Below are 16,780 nucleotides of genomic sequence, written 5' to 3'. Positions count from 1 at the left end.
AACAAATATAATTCAAAGGAAAGCCATTATAGAATTTCAGTGACAAACCACTTTGGCTCCATTGGCATGGTCTCAGGGAGGGATTATTTTCAACTGTATTTATCTATTATTCTCTCTGGTGTTGTTACTATTAACAAACATTTATAGAACACCAGAAATATGTATGGTTCTTTCCTGAGATTAGAAGGATGATGATCCTTGCCCCAAAGAGTTTGCAACCTAAGAGCCAGATTGCAATAGCCTTAGTCAGACTGAATAATACCTTAAACCACAAGCAGTCCCAATGAATTTAGTAAGATTTCTTGTGGTGTAAGGTTCTACTCTGCATGCATAAAGGTATCAGGATCTGGTCTTAAATTAAGCAGTGATAGAACATGAAGAGAACAGACGAAGGAGCATGGATCTGAAAGACTAGTGTTAAAGCAAATGATGTGTCTTTTATGTGAAGGACTCCTATAGTTTTATATTTGTAAACAGATTTAAAATGGAACATAAGAATTGCCATTCTGAATCAGACCTGTGATCATTCAACTCCAGGATCCGGCAGTGGCCAGCACCAAATGCTTTGGAGGAAGGTATAAGAACCCACAGTAGGTAGAAGTGGGTTAATTTGCTCCCCTGAAGAATTCCTCCTAAACCATCTTAAACCCTGAAGCATGAGGCTTTCTATCCCCTACACTTTTTTCAGCATTAACCATTAAAACTCTAGATATTCCTGATATCCCTATAAATGTCCAATCTTTGAATCTCACTAATGAGCAAGGGAGGAGGAGCAGATGGAACAGAAGAGGTGGTCAGCAGTGTAAAGGAAGGTTTAAAAAAAAAAAAGAGATTATGAGGCTGGATTTGTAGGGAGCATGGAGATGGGGACAACATTCTAGACGTAGAAAGTAACATGGAAATGACAGGAATACGACACTATGAGAGAAGGTGGGCTACATTAAAGAACATATCCGCTCCTCAGAGTAAAATTAGACCAACCATACAAGCTCTGCTTTGGTTTGAGTGGGCACAGCCCCCTCCACACCCAGTCCTTCCTCTGTGCCTGATTCTTCCATTTTGTGAGCACACAGGTAAAAGAAAATATGAGAACACTACTGACTCCATTTGTGGGAAAAATTTGTGGAAAGCTTCAAACACCTTGCATGAAAATGCAGTTTATTACAAACAGCATTTATATGGGACATTAATTTGTCTGCTTAGACTTCTATTTCTCCTCCCAACTGCAAGGAAACACTTTTTCAGAAGACTCAGTAGGTGCTAATATTCTGTTCCACTGACAATTCCATTGAACGCTATTGTTTTTCCAGTTATTAGCAAAGCCAATGTTTTACTATCAGCAGTATGCACTCAAACATTTATACACAATAGTGGTGTATAGATAAATGGCTAGACACATAGATAGTAGTAAAACACAAGTAGGCTTACTGTTTTTGTTTCCCCATGATTTGCTCTTCTGTAGTACAACTAACTAGCAGCATTCAGCTAGTGTGATGAGGGGCAGAGTATAAGAACACAAAGAGGAGAAAAGAGATCTACTCAAAGTCCCTTTGTCTTTTATGTTTTCCAATCCCTTTTAATAAAGTGAGATACTTCAGCTATTATAAAAAAATTTGTGACCCTTGTAATGCTACAAAACACTGATACAAAATGTGAATAGTACAATGTTCGTTATATATATATATAAAATATATATTTATATTTTAATATATTATATTTATTTCTACATAAACAGGCTATAAATATTAGATGTGCCATATCTGCCTTATACTCGTGGTTCCCAGCATTTGACGTTATAGTACAAAAAAAACCTTAAAAAAAATAATACATAAAGAAACTCAGTAGAAATAGCTGTACATTTTAAAAATCTTGTACATATACAGTATTATCATTACAGCTATGGGCTACAAGAACAGTTAAAAGCCTGTCCAGCAATTAAGTTGAAAAATCACCACTCATAGAAATTTGAGCTGCCATGTAGTAAGTCATTGATACTCAAGAGTTTATGGGTCAAATTCTCTACTGCTGTATATTGGAGCTGTGTCAGTTTATACCGGCACAGAATTTGGCCTTCTATGGGAGGAAAAAGAGTTTAAAAATAAGTTATAGATCCCTATGAGCCTTAGGTAACTTCTACTTTCATTTCTACCTGTTACAGGGCCTGATCCATTGTCTATTAAAGTCCATGAGAATTATTTGCATTTACTTTAGGCGGCTGTTGGATCAGGCCCAAATTCACTGACTTCACTGGGAAACTCTTACCCAGAGAAATACAGCTCATCAGGTCTTACCAAGGCAAATGTGTTTTCTGTCAAGGAGAGCAACCGTCAACCTTGTCTTTGTTTAATTCAGTCTATATTTAGTCAGAAACCTTCAATTAGACACAGAGCTTAAATCAGAAGGTTCTTTTTTTTTTTTTTTTTTGTAGAGATCTGAGTAAAAAATAATTCTGAAACAAGAAACCAGCACAGTGATATTTCCTTCCTGGAGCCCAGCCGCAAGAAGAAACAAAAGGCATGGCTGGAGCTTTATTTCATATAATTAGAAGCACAAAGTGCCCTGCTGAATGCTATTCCATTGCCTGTAGTCTTTACACTATTGGATAGACACTTAGTGTCAACATGTGTTTCATTTGGGTCTCAAAGTCCACAACCCGACTTTGTAATCAGAGAAACAAAATACATATGTTCACAGCAGTGACAGCGCTCTGCAACTTATCATGAGCTACTGATGTCTCTTGAACAAGCGTCTTGTGGCTCATCACTGCTCAATTTGCTACGTGATACTCGTGTCCTTCTTGTGAAAGCAGGTGTCCTGTGCATAAGCCCTGAATACAACCAGTCTAAGAAATACAGGAATGTTCCATATGATTTCCTGTTGTTTGTTTTGTTCTAAACAGTAGGTGAGCTGAGAGAAACACCAGTGTCATAGGTAAGTGTCTGTGTGCAGAACGTTTGAGGTGTGTCTTCTCTGATGCTCAATAGTTCTGTCTCTTCACTAGAGTAAACTGTGGTGTCCATGTCATCAGAATGATATCCTGACTGGTAGCCACTCGTCTGGTTTGAGGCTTCGGACATCACAGATTCGTTACTTTTACTGGGCACCAGCACGCTGCAAGAGAAATACAAACAACATTGAAATAACTTCTGAGAGTTTCCTGTGGAGGCCATCATTAGGCACATCAACTTGTACAAACGACTCTTCTCCAATACCAGCATGAAGCAGAGAAGAGTTGTAGTTAGCAAGGGTGGCTTGTACACCGATATAAAAGCTTTTTTAAACGTGTACCGGATTATAGGAGAGATGGTTTTCCCCTTCACTCCCCTCTGACATGTAATATGCATCCTGTACAGGGAGCATTCTTATGGCAGTACAGGCTGACTGTGGGATTTAAACTGTGGCCTCTGAGAGTGAAGTGGAATGAAAGCTTGGAAATGGGCAGTGCATTGCAGTGTGAGGTTGCAATTGTAATTACAGTGAACCTTTGCTTGGAATGAAGTTGTCCTAGAAAAATAAGACCCTCAGAGGGGTTTTCACAGGGGTAGGTGAGGCTTTAGCTGTGTGAATCCCACTGAGGTGAGTATCACAACTAAAATCCCGTACAATGTGCTGAAATTTACTCCTTATGTCCTTCCAGCTCATTGAAAATCATGAGTCTGCTTTTAAATATAGAAACCCTTAAAACTGTTATGAACAGGCTAGAATCAGAACCACTCAAATGTGTGCCATTGGCCCAGTAGTCTCTAGTTGGTATGGTAAAGGTAGAACAAAATAGCACAAGTTCTCTCTGTGCTGCTGCTTGAAGTTCTGAATAGCTGTGGTGTACAGCACAGTGACAGCTACAAAGTCCTAGGAGATCTTGGACTTCTTACAAGACACAGACAGCCAGGCGTGCAGTGGGTTATTTTCTGTACTTTATATGGCACACTAAGGCCATTCAGAGAAGAGACAACTCATAGCCTGTCTTTTGAGACAACTCATAGCCTAAGCATCTTCTGTAAACTGGATAGTCTTATTCCATCATATTTGCTGGCTGACCCTTACCTAAAGGGAACTGTCACTTGCTGAGCTCTGTCTTCCAGTGTCTTCAGCTCTTCAGATGCAAGAACCATCCCACTGTCTGTCTGATTGTCCTTTAAAGAGCCAAAGAGAGGCCGGAAATTGATCAGATGGAAACACACACAAAAATGGAAAAACAGCACAAGGAATATGAAGGGATGTAACAAAAGACAGACTTACATCTTGAACAACTTTTACAGCAGGTACTAAGGGCACATCTTCAAATGTTTTCACACTCACAGGTCGGCTTTTTCGTTTACTACCTTGTCGGTAGAGACTGTAAAGAGAAGAATGGATTTGTTTGCATGAGCCGTTTGGGTGAAAAAGACACAGATGATATCAGCCTCCTTTATCTTTCAACAACAAAGTTAATCATTTGTCAAAACATATTATGCAAACCTCAACTGAAAAGGGGAAACTGGCTAGAAAGTGGCATGTTTCTGACCTGCAGCTGCTAAAACCTTGATTCCCAAGCAAATCCTAAGAAACACCTTTTAAAAAACAACCACCTCCTTTTCTGAGTATGCTGCAAGTTTCATTTCCTGCAAACTCCACGTAAAAATCTAAAAAACAGAGACGCTTGGATCACAATCGTATGTCTCTTTCTTTGGACTGCACTTCTGAGACTCTTAGCTGGACCTGAGTCACCAACAGCAGACAATCTGTCTCCTGTTAAAATGTGGAAGTTGGGACTACATGTTCCACACCTCCCCTTTCTTGAAGGCTCTTCTCCAAAAGAAGCCCTCCAAGCAGGAGGAGTTCAGTAACCCAGTGACAAAGAAAACAGCAGTGGCCTATCACGGAGGCCACAGAAGCCCAAATCAGCAGCAACCTCAGAGTTCCCTCTACATAAGTGTAATGAAATGTATTTTGTTTCCAAGCTAGTCTACCTAAAACTGATACAAGAGCTGCAGCAATACTGGCTGGGACCTAAGAAGGGACCACACCAACTTTACTTCTGGAAGAGGGGGAGTCAATGGGACAAAAGGCATCTCGGTATGCTACAGCGAGATCCTAGTCTGCTTTGTTGGCTGCAAAATGCTTCCAGCTCCAGGAACATAAAAATAAATCTATCCAAAGTCACGTTTCATATTCCCCACTCTGCGCCTTTTAGGGCAACGCTCCCACTGCTGTTTCATCAGAACAGATTTAAAAAATATGGAAGGGCCCCTTTAAAACATACATTACCAATGTTGTTGTTTTTTTCCTTTTAGTCATTACAGAATAACAGGAAAAGTGGGTTGGGAAAGCCATATAGGAAGTGTTACAAATGGAAAATGAGAGCAACGCTTTCAATGATATCAAATGTTTTCATCTTTTAAATGTAAATATTATTGACCATCACACTATTAAAACATGGTATTTAGTTACATTACCTTGATTTCAACTGAAGTCTTAAGTTCACTGTTCCTATCTATTATTTTCCATAGCCCTATACAAAAGCAGAATAGGGCCTTGATCCTGCACCAACAAAGTCAATGGGAGCTTTGTCATTAAGAACATAAGAACATAAGAAAGGCCGTACCGGGTCAGACCAAAGGTCCATCTATCCCAGTATCCTGTCTACCGACAGTGTCCAATGCCAGGTGCCCCAGAAGGAGTGAACCTAACAGGCAATGATCAAGTGATCTCTCTCCTGCCATCCATCTCCATCCTCTGACAGACAGAGGCTAGGGACACCATCCCTTACCCGTCCTGGCTAATAGCCATTAATGGACTTAACCACCATGAATTTATCCAGTTTTCTTTTAAACTCTGTTATAGTCCTAGCCTTCACAACCTTCTCAGGTAAGGAGTTCCACAAGTTGACTGTGCGCTGCGTGAAGAAGAACTTCCTTTTATTTGTTTTAAACCTGCTACCTATTAATTTCATTTGATGACCCCTAGTTCTTGTATTATGGGAATAAGTAAATAACTTTTCCTTATCCACTTTCTCCACATCACTCATGATTTTATATACCTCTATCATATCCCCCCTTAGTCTCCTCTTTTCCAAGCTGAAGAGTCCTAGCCTCTTTAATCCCTCCTCATATGGGACCCGTTCCAAACCCTTAATCATTTTAGTTGCCCTTTTCTGAACCTTTTCTAGTGCCAGTATATCTTTTTTGAGATGAGGAGACCACATCTGTACGCAGTATTCAAGATGAGGGTGTACCATCGATTTATATAAGGGCAATAATATATTCTCAGTCTTATTCTCTATCCCCTTTTAATGATTCCTAACATCCTGTTTGCTTTTTTGACCGCCTCTGCACACTGCGTGCACATTTTCAGAGAACTATCCACGATGACTCCAAGATCTTTTTCCTGACTTGTTGTAGCTAAATTAGCCCCCATCATATTGTATGTATAGCTGGGGTTATTTTTTCCAATGTGCATTACTTTACATTTATCCACATTAAATTTCATTTGCCATTTTGTTGCCCAATCACTTAATTTTGTGAGATCTTTTTGAAGTTCTTCAAAGTCTGCTTTGGACTTAACTATCTTTAGCAGTTTAGTATCATCTGCAAACTTTGACACCTCACTGTTTACCCCTTTCTCCAGATCATTTATGAATAAGTTGAATAGGATCGGTCCGAGGACTGACCCTTGGGGAACACCACTAGTTACCCCTCTCCATTCTGAGAATTTACCATTTATTCCTACCCTTTGTTCCCTGTCTTTTAACCAGTTCTCAGTCCATGAAAGGACCTTCCCTTTTATCCCATGGCAGCTTAATTGACATAAGAGCCTTTGGTGAGGGACCTTGTCAAAGGCTTTCTGGAAATCTAAGTACACTATGTCCACTGGATCCCCCTTGTCCACATGTTTGTTGACCCCTTCAAAGAATTCTAATAGATTAGTAAGACACAATTTCCCTTTACAGAAACCATGTTGACTATTGCTCAACAGTTTATGTTTTTCTATGTGTCGGACAATTTTATTCTTAACTATTGTTTCGACTAATTTGCCCGGTACAGACGTTAGACTTACCGCCTTTTAAAATATTGGCGTTACATTAGCTAACTTCCAGTCATTGGGTACAGAAGCCGATTTAAAGGACAGGTTACAAACCTTAGTTAACAGTTCCGCAACTTCACATTTGAGTTCTTTCAGAACTCTTGGGTGAATGCCATCTGGTCCCGGTGACTTATTAATGTTAAGTTTATCAATTAATTCCAAAACCTCCTCTCGTGACACTTCAATCCGTGACAGTTCCTCAGATTTGTCACCTACAAAAGCCAGCTCAAGTTTGGGAATCTCCCTAACATCCTCAGCCGTGAAGACTGAAGCAAAGAATCCATTTAGTTTCTCCGCAATGACTTTATCATCTTTAAGCGCTCCTTTTGTATTTCGATCATCAAGGGGCCCCACTGGTTGTTTAGCAGGCTTCCTGCTTCTGATGTACTTAAAAAACATTTTGTTATTACCTTTGGAGTTTTTGGCTAGCCGTTCTTCAAACTCCTCTTTGGCTTTTCTTATTACATTCTTGCACTTAATTTGGCGGCGTTTATGCTCCTTTCTATTTGCCTCACTAGGATTTGACTTCCACTTTTTAAAGGAAGTCTTTTTATCTCTCACTGCTTCTTTTATATGGTTGTTAAGCCACGGTGGCTCTTTTTTAGTTCTTTTACTGTGTTTCTTATTTTGGGGTATACATTGAAGTTGGGCCTCTTATGGTGTCTTTAAAAAGCGCCCATGCAGCTTGCAGGGATTTCACTTTAGTCACTGTACCTTTTAACTTCTGTTTAACTAACGCCCTCATTTTTGCATAGTTCCCCCTTTTGAAATTAAATGCCACATTGACTTTGACGGATGCAGAATTAGTATCCCGGCAGTAATTAAACTGGGGCACAGTGGTCTGAAGGGGGCTTTCTGGTTCTTATATGAAATTGTTCTGTGGATTCTATCTCTGCTCTTGTCTCTTGCAACAAACCCCTCCAAGTCACCCCTGCTTCGTCTGAGGCAACAGAAAGACACTGGCAACCATCCCTGGCATCCTGTACTCTTGAGGCTGCAGTAGGAATCACAGAGACGCCTAGATGAGAAAATTCCTTCCTCCCCCACAACCTAGGCAGATAAACCCTTCCCTAAGCCCATATGCACAAGGTAGGTGCAGGTTCTGGAGTTTGGTCTTAAGTAAGCCTCCACTGTACACTGTTGGATAAGATTGCATGCTCTCTGCAACAGGAATCATCTCTTTGGTACATGTTTTTACAGTGCCTACCACAACAGAACCCTGATCCGTGACACAGGCCCCTAGGTGATACCGAACACAAATAATACATAATAAATAATTATGATCAGTAACAGTGCCATTTAAGTAAACTTCCATTAGCCATCAATTCATGACCCACCTAACTATGTGCTCATTTTCTGGGTAGAAATATCAGTGGGCTTGTGTGAAGATAGGCTTTTGTTAATGAATCCATCACTAGGTCTATCACCCTTACGACACCAGGGTGTGTTACAAGAATATGAACAGAACAGAAAGGAATGACTAGACATTTTCTAAAGGCTAGCTAACAATACTATCACAGCACTTTTGGACGAGAGACTGAACTCTTTAGAGGGTGGCGGGGCGAAATCTAGGTTATCACCAGTGTTTCAGAAGCTAAGAAACTAGTGTTTTGCAGATCCTCCTATAGAGACTCTATGGCTTTATTCTTATCCCTATGGACAAAGTTAAATATGGACCACGGCAGCTGAAATCTCTTCCTCTCATTTTTCCTCCCCCAACCTGAACACAACTGCCTAGAGGCCGCGATGGGATGTTCACCATATAAAATACCTAATTCCTGCTGTGTTGTCATAATGGAATTTAGGATCGCAGACTTCCTCTTCCGCCATACAGGAAACAGGTGAGGTTGGCAAAGAGAGTCCAGAATCCTCATCCATGTTCAGTGATACCGTTAGAGGAAGGACAATGTAATCTTTACCATCCTGTAGAATACAGTGAAAAAAGCCAGAGTAAAATATATATACACATTGTAAATAAGAATTCTTACAATAAAAATTAAAGCTATGGTGGGCTGCTTTATTTGACTATAAACTGTATATTATATTTGCTGGAGCATATATCAAAAGATTTGAACTTAAAGGGACAGCGTCAAAGAGTTTTAGACCAAAATGTAGACATTCTAATGGTTTTACATATCTGAGTAAGCAATCAAATGTTTACTTTTTAATTTTTTATTTCAGTTACAAATGTAAGCTTCCTATTGTGCTTTGGCTTTCTGCCCAGGCCCTAGCAAGTCTAACGCTGGCTATGCTTGGCAGATCCCCTGAAACCTGCTCGCAGCCCCCCAGGGGGCCTTGGACCCCTGGTTGAGAACCACTGTTCTAGGGCATGAGAACTGGAAAGGGAAACCGACCATAAACTGAAAGGGAAATTGACCAATCTACATGAATTATCCAATCTGAGTGAAATGCAGAACGTGAACAATAAGCAGCAATAAAATATATATATATATATATTTCAGTGTTAAATAGTCTAAAATGATTTAAGTAACAATAAGGATTTTTTTTATTAATTTTATAGACAGTGTACCTGTCAGATAATAATATAGTCACAGATAATTTCTAGTTGCTGAAGTCTCACTGATGTATGGTGGCAAATTATTTTGACGAGGAATGTATAATTCATTAAAGTACAAAAGATAAACCAATTACATGCAGTGTGTTAAAAACAATTATATTCTTTAAAGTAAATTGGCCTAGACAATTATAATATTTTCTTTCATGATTTCTCAGTTGAATTTATAAATAAATAAATAAATATAAATATATATACATACACATGGCAAGTGGCAGGAAATCCACCGAAATGAGTGTCTGTCTATCTATTTTACTTACTTATATGGTCCCATTATCACAGTATCTGAACACCTCACAGACTTTAATATATTTCTCCTCCCAACACCCCCGGGAGGCAGGGAAGTGCTACTACCCCCATTTTACAAATGGGGAACTGAGTCACAGAGAAACTAACTGACTTGCCAACAGTCCCACAGGAAGTCTGCGGCAGAGGAGGAAACTGAACCTAGGTCCCCTGAATTCTAAACTAAAGCCCTTACCACTGGCATGTGTGTAGTTACCGAGCACCAAGTAGTCAGTGGGAAGTGGGACCTGAGCCAATGAAGTGGCGTACAGAATACAGCTGGCTCCCTGGACTAACCCCAAAGCTATCCATATGGACAATCTGAGGGGGCAGTGGGAAGCCTTGCGGGGAGAGAGGGATAGACATGGACCAGGTTTTGTTGTTATCACAAATCTCTGTGACCCTAGGCCATCCTATTCAGCCATCTGCTTCAACTCCCCAAGGTGATATGGTATAACGATGGCCCAACAAAGCACCACTTCAGAATACTGTAGTATTGGTACAATATCTATATTTCACGTACCTGATGAACATTGGCTTGCAGTAAGTTTCCCAGGTGCTCCACTAATTCAGAAAAAGTAGGTCTTTGCTTAGGTTCTCCATGCCAGCAGTCCAGCATTGTCTGATATCTAGTCGGATAAAACCATGACAATATCAGGGCAATGAGGAGGGCACATTCTACCTATTCAGATGATTGCTATTACCATAAAGCATATTTGTAAGATCCTACATTTCTGGTGTTGTATAGTCTGGTGCTCTCATCCTTGTTCCTTCTTTCAGTCTTCTACAAAATTCCTCATCAATTTTTACACCAGGATATGGTGAAGCTCCTAAAATGATAATGGATGCACCTTATTTTAAGAAGACATTTAAAATTCTGGACCTAATTTTCCACCAAATGATTTGTACATGAAATAACTGCTATTATATGAACAAGTCAGGCAATTAGAGATGTTTGCATGCAAACTGGGTAATTGCACATGCAAAGTCAAAACTTGCAAAAATATTTCACTGTTTTTTCCACCCACTCTAGTGTTAAAATTAGAGGTTCAGTAGCAAATAAAAGTGACTTACCTAATGAAAATATCTCCCATAGCAGAATGCCAAAGGACCATACGTCACTCTGAATGGTATATACTCTATCAAAAATGGTTTCTGGTGCCATCCATTTTAGGGGTAATCTGGCCTGAAAGCATTTTAAAAAAAATAATTAAACTTTAGTACGAGACAGGAAAAAGAGAACACTGTTTCCAAAAACAATGTGTTAAAATAGAACAGTTAGTATCACTTTGAATTAAAGGTTTCCAACATTTATTCTCCAAAACTTACATCTCCTTTCCTGACATAATCTGGGTCTTTGTAGATGTCTCGCGCCAAGCCAAAATCACAGATTTTGACCACATTATTCTGTGATAAGAGGATATTACGAGCAGCCAGGTCCCTATGGATGCACTACAAAGGGAAGAAAACAAATCTATAGGTTGGCTGTTGTTGCAACTCTGCTCAGAGAGTTGATCTATTTCACATCTGTGCTGACCTCACTCTCAGAGGCTAGATATTTCTTAAATCCTATTAAGTAAAATAAATCCCAACGTCAACAGAGTTACTGATTTTTAAGTGGCTTTTTTTATAATTGTAGCTGACCTGAAAACAAAAGTCTTTCTGAGCCAAGTCCAAACACACATCTGTTTAACCAATAAGCAGCCATGGCCCTTGAGGTTAGCCAATTAATTATCCCAGGAAGCTGATGCAAAACACATTCGGATCTGATTACCACAGATTTACTTTGGTTATATTCAAATCCACGTTCCCCATCACATCTATGACACTTCACCCTTTTTAATATACTTAGGTGGAAAATGTCATACAACAGGCCCAATGTTGAGATTATTCTCTGCTGGAAACAATTAAAGATGGAAAAGTACATCTCTCTAGCTCTGCCTGTATGACAGCCGCCATCTTGGTCAATGCATCAGGGACTTCCAGAGCTAAATTCACGGGCCTCTCTAAAGCTTGACCTACAGACTCTGGAGCTGGGGTCTGTAACCAATGCTTATGCTCTGTAGATCAGGCACAGAGGGGGACACAACACACACCCTACCTGACTGACTGGTAGGTTACACATGCAGGATTGTTCTTTACAGTATATTTTTCAGGCCTTGACAAATGAACTTTTAAATGACTAAAACAAAGGGACTCTCCAATCTTTCCTTGGGAGACTATTCTACATTCTAACAGATACCACCTAATTTTGCCTTGGCATATTACCTAGTATTCCTTGTTTTTATGCCCTGTGCCACCATTAATAATTCCTCTTTCTTTCTGATGTTTACAGCCTTCAGAATATTTGCGAATGATTGGCTATTGTTTGGCCCAGTTATACAAAGTTAGGATCAAACCCTGTTGGGGCATCTGCTCAGGGCTGAAATGCAGGGGAAATGTGGTGTTTCTTTTGTGTTAGCATGTCAAGTGGAGATCCATCAAGGAGAGATTCACAGTGCCCACACACATGCATCTCTTAGTCTACAATGTCTCTGTGCAGTATTATGAACAGGGACTTCCATCCTTCCCACTGCCCTACAGAGCAATTTCTTCAGAGCAAAGCCTTTTTATTCCAACTTGGCTACACTTATCAGGAATTGGCCCCTAGTTCCTTTTAACCTTTCCTTAAATGTCATTCCCTCCAGTCACTTTATCATTCTATTATGAATCAGTGAACAATGAACCTTATACAAATTGCTAACATTCATATCTATTAAAGCACCTCACATGGGCTGTTTAACTTTGTCATATTAATGGCTCCGATGTTTTTTGGAGCAATCAGAAAATGCTGTGCATGGTTGCCAGTCCAATGACAAACACATCACTTCCTTCTATAAACCTGTAGCATCATTTTCTACAATGGTTAATCATATGAAAAATGCCATTTCCCTGAAAAGATTCTTACTTTGCGTGAAGCCAAGAACTCCATCCCTCTGGCCACCTGGAAGCTATAACAGATAAGGTCCTCCATGCTCAGAGGGTTCTTGCAAAGGTCTTCAGAAGCTGCTGCAAGAAGCAAGATGACAACAGTCAAACATGTTCTCTATTTCAGATTTCACCTACAGATGTCTCTTATTTAAAATACATTGTCAAATCCTGTGACCTGTAGTCAGCACTTTACAATACTGTACGCAAGACCCATGTTCAAATCTCAGGCTTGATTATTTGTTTCCACAGTTTACAAGAACTGGGAGAGCTGCAAAAATCAGCTCATGTAGTTCCTAGCGAAAGGAAAGTCTTGCAGCAATCCCAGTGGATGAGCTAAGAGTGGAACTGAAGGGAGTTCTGATTCCACCCCCATTAGGGAAGAAAGCGCAAAGGTAAAAATATTTGTGGATCATAGAAAAATTGTTACTTGAAGAAGGGAGACATTTAATCTCACCCTCTACCAAACTGGAGGGGTATGGTCCATAACCATACCTACTAATAGCCCAGTCCTTGCTCAGTCCTGACATCATTAGGATATTTGCTGAGTAAGAACTGCTATACTGGGTAGAATGATCTGATTATAACTCCAATCCCGCTCCTGTATAGTTAGGCTTGGAATGACTAGAACTTTATCAGTAAACATGATTTTACCATACACACAAAATCCAACAAAACCATATTTCCATCAATAATAATAGAAATGTACAGATAGGCAAAATAAGCAAATGCTGCCTGAGTACTTATTAGGGTTTGATTTAAGGATATTTACTTTGTATGTTTTGACAACTTTTTGAATCTCAACGTCTGTGATTAAATTGTCCGAATCCCCTCACGACTGTGCAAAACTTAAATAAAAATAGAAAAAAAGTTTTAAAATAAACCCTGATTCCCTTGAAATTATACATCAAATAAAGCTGAATTCTGCCAAGCCTACATATAGTTGAACTGTGGCCTCCCTCCAGATGAGCCTGATCAAAGTGCTGAGCCCCAAGGCAGCCCCTCCCAATGATAAATGGCCCAAAACTAAGTAAGCACAAATCCTACCTTCTTCTTCCTCTACGTCACTAAGGGATCTCTCCTCCACAAAACCCGAGCTCGTCGAGCTCTGGCTGCTTGTGATGCTGTCTAAGCGTCGCTTCAAGTCCGCTGAGATTTCACTGACGTAGTTTTCTTTTCCCTGCCTAAATCTGGCATTTTTAGTCTAGAAAGGAAAAATAGTCAGAGGTTTTCCAAGGCAGAAGTGATATTTCACAGTGTATAAGTCAGGGATGTCACTGAGCATCAGAGGGAGAGAGAAGACATGGAGGAGGCACTTAACCTGCTCGTGGCGTGCAGCAGCCCTCCACCTTCATATGTCGGTCAGCAGCACTTATAAGCAGGTGCTACTACATTCTGTAGCTTGTTGAACTAGCATGTTGTCAGGTGACTTCCCTTCACTCTGTTACCGAATCCCTCCACTCTACCACTCATGTCACTATTCATTCCTTTGCCTCTTCTCCCACTGCAAAGTCCATCCTACCCCCACAAACCCACACATCTCATTTACCTGCTTCTGCTCTTATGCCACCAAATACCTCTGGACATAGTTCTAAACCTGCACCACTTTCCACAGCTCCCATTGTCCGGGAATGGCAAACCGCGGCCACTGGGAGCTGCGAGCGGCCGTTCCTGTGGATGCTCAGGTAAACAAAGCGTCTCACAGCCCGCCAGGGGCTTACCCTGAACAAGCCGCAAACCAAGTTTGGGAACCCATGCACTAAACCCCCACAGACTCCTGCCAACACAAATCCAGTCTCATCTGCTTCACTTTTGCTATATTCTTGCCAAACAACACTGCTTTCTCATCCTCAAGGATTCCCATCCCTATAATCTTCATTGCTTATCTGCAATGTTCAATGCCCTCTTAAAACCCATCCCCTTTCTTCATCCTCCTCTCTCCCTGCACCGTAACCAGACACAACAGATTCCTGTTGATACCATTTAACCCTCCTAACTCCCAAGAGAGGGAGCAGTAGATTGCACTCACCAATATAAAACTCTCCTTTCCCTGCCCCAAAGATACAGGAAAAAAACCCTCAGGAAAGTGATACTGTTAAAGGAGGCTCTGATGTAGGAAGAAAGGCATATGACCTGCAAACTGCAAGGCACCTCTCCAGAATTTCTAATCCCCTTAACATTGGCTCCCTCTGGGGCTCTGGATAAGTCTCCTAGGCCAAAATGTTCTATAGGGAGAACCTAAAGCCATATATATTCATGTCTCCCAGAAGTGGCCTGATTCTCAAAGGTGATGAACACCACCAACTTCTTCTGAAAAATCAGGCCACTGACATAGGGGCCCAAATTTAGACACTAGCCTTCATTTTTCTGGCTCCATTTCCCCATCCTTAAAGCAGGGATCTCAAAAAGGCGCAGTGAGGATTAGTTAGATCTTTGGAGAAAGCTTTGAAGATGAAAAGCATGACATAAATTGGCTGGAGAAATTGATTTACGAGGGAAGATTAAAAGCACTGTATATGTATAGCCTGGCTAAACAATGAACAAGGGGGACATGATAGCAGTCTACAGAAGGGTATAAACACAAGCAGGGAGTGAAGTGATTTAAGGTGGTACAAGCTGGTTTGACTAAGAGTAAAGAGCTGAAATTAAGGAAAAAAATTGGGCTGATTATCAGGAAAAACTCCCTGGCAGATACAGCAGACTGTAGAATAGTCGGCCAAGAGAAATGGTAAATGCCTCCTCTTCGCACATTTAAAGCTTAGAATAAGAAACTTAGTATATTTTATGGGCATGGGGATTGACTAGATGACCTGTAATGTCTTTTCTATATTGAATTTCTATGGTAAGTGTTAAAGATTATCATAATTAATATCAATACAAAGATACATCTCAAAGCTTTCCACTCAACGTAAAAAGAGTTTTAAAAATAAAGTTTCGTCACTCCTTAGCCTCTATTTTTAATTTTGACGATGACAGCAGACTGTACCTTGTACGGAACAAATTCACTTCTCTTGCTCCTTAAGTAAGTTGACAAGTTTCCAAACTTGCAGTATTCCACAATCACCATAAGTGGGCCTGCATAAAACATGAACCAATTAATTAGAAAGGCTATCTATTTCCCAGTTCAGCCCAGCTAAAAATATGTATTCTTTTAAAAATCAATCATTCTACTATCTTTCCAAATAATTTTAAAGAGAATATCCACAATAAAGACAGTAAAAATCTGTTCAAAGAAGGAAAGTGACACCTTTTCTGATTAACATGTTGGATGGGGGGAAACAACATTTCAGGCCAATTTTTTCAAAAAGCAGAGGCCTTATTTTGCATGTTAAAATGTGTATGAAATTGTGTGCTTATATTTATATGTGCAAGTGGCTATGACAACACATACAAATTGGCTCACTGTGCATGCAAATATCCATCTACACTGATATTTGCATGCACAGTCATGCAATTAACCACCCAAATGCAGTAAACTATTTTCATGTACACATAACTGTTCATGCATCTTTGTGCATGGAGCTGAGTCTCCATGTTTTAAAATATTTGGTCCTTAAAACCCAATTTGCAAACACAGGTACACTGATGAGCTGCCCAAATGTTGAATGCCGATGCTCAAATTGGGTTACTTGAACATTTGACATTTGGAAATGCTGATCTAAAGTCCAAGTATGGGATGTGGGCTTCTTATTATGGCATCTACAATTAATAATTGGCCCCTATGTCTACCTTTAGAAAGATTTATGGAATTCTTCTTCTTCCCAGTACTGTACTATAGTTATGGAACTGCATGAAGGAAATTCTTAGCCTGTGTTAATATTAAACTCACAACTGAATCAACTTCTTTGGCAAGTTATTACAAAGTTACTTGTTCTAAATATCTTCCAAACT

The 16,780-nt window shown here is 40.0% G+C and overlaps 1 protein-coding gene across 2 annotated transcripts in view; it reads right to left on the bottom strand.

Moving 5' to 3' along the window:
• Positions 1-2,403: 2,403 nt before the first annotated feature.
• Positions 2,404-16,780, bottom strand: part of KDR (kinase insert domain receptor) — a 37,438-nt gene continuing 23,061 nt past the window's right edge. Inside the window, exons 20-30 of one of the 2 annotated variants that reach the window (XM_034771742.1) lie at positions 15,876-15,964; positions 13,937-14,093; positions 12,870-12,970; positions 11,252-11,374; positions 10,997-11,108; positions 10,653-10,752; positions 10,446-10,551; positions 8,834-8,985; positions 4,240-4,336; positions 4,045-4,133; positions 2,404-3,111 (exon numbers count right to left, since the gene is read on the bottom strand). In XM_034771742.1, coding sequence (XP_034627633.1) covers positions 2,892-3,111; positions 4,045-4,133; positions 4,240-4,336; positions 8,834-8,985; positions 10,446-10,551; positions 10,653-10,752; positions 10,997-11,108; positions 11,252-11,374; positions 12,870-12,970; positions 13,937-14,093; positions 15,876-15,964 — 1,346 coding nt within the window. In that variant the 3' untranslated portion in view covers positions 2,404-2,891. The remainder of the gene's footprint in view (positions 3,112-4,044; positions 4,134-4,239; positions 4,337-8,833; positions 8,986-10,445; positions 10,552-10,652; positions 10,753-10,996; positions 11,109-11,251; positions 11,375-12,869; positions 12,971-13,936; positions 14,094-15,875; positions 15,965-16,780) is intronic. The other variant, XM_034771743.1, reaches the window with a different exon arrangement.

Source organism: Trachemys scripta, chromosome 5 (assembly GCF_013100865.1).
Source record: "Trachemys scripta elegans isolate TJP31775 chromosome 5, CAS_Tse_1.0, whole genome shotgun sequence".
Taxonomy (NCBI): Eukaryota; Metazoa; Chordata; order Testudines; family Emydidae; genus Trachemys; species Trachemys scripta.
The sequence above is the reverse complement of the archived record's forward strand: the minus strand, read 5'-3'. Positions and strand labels throughout refer to the sequence as shown.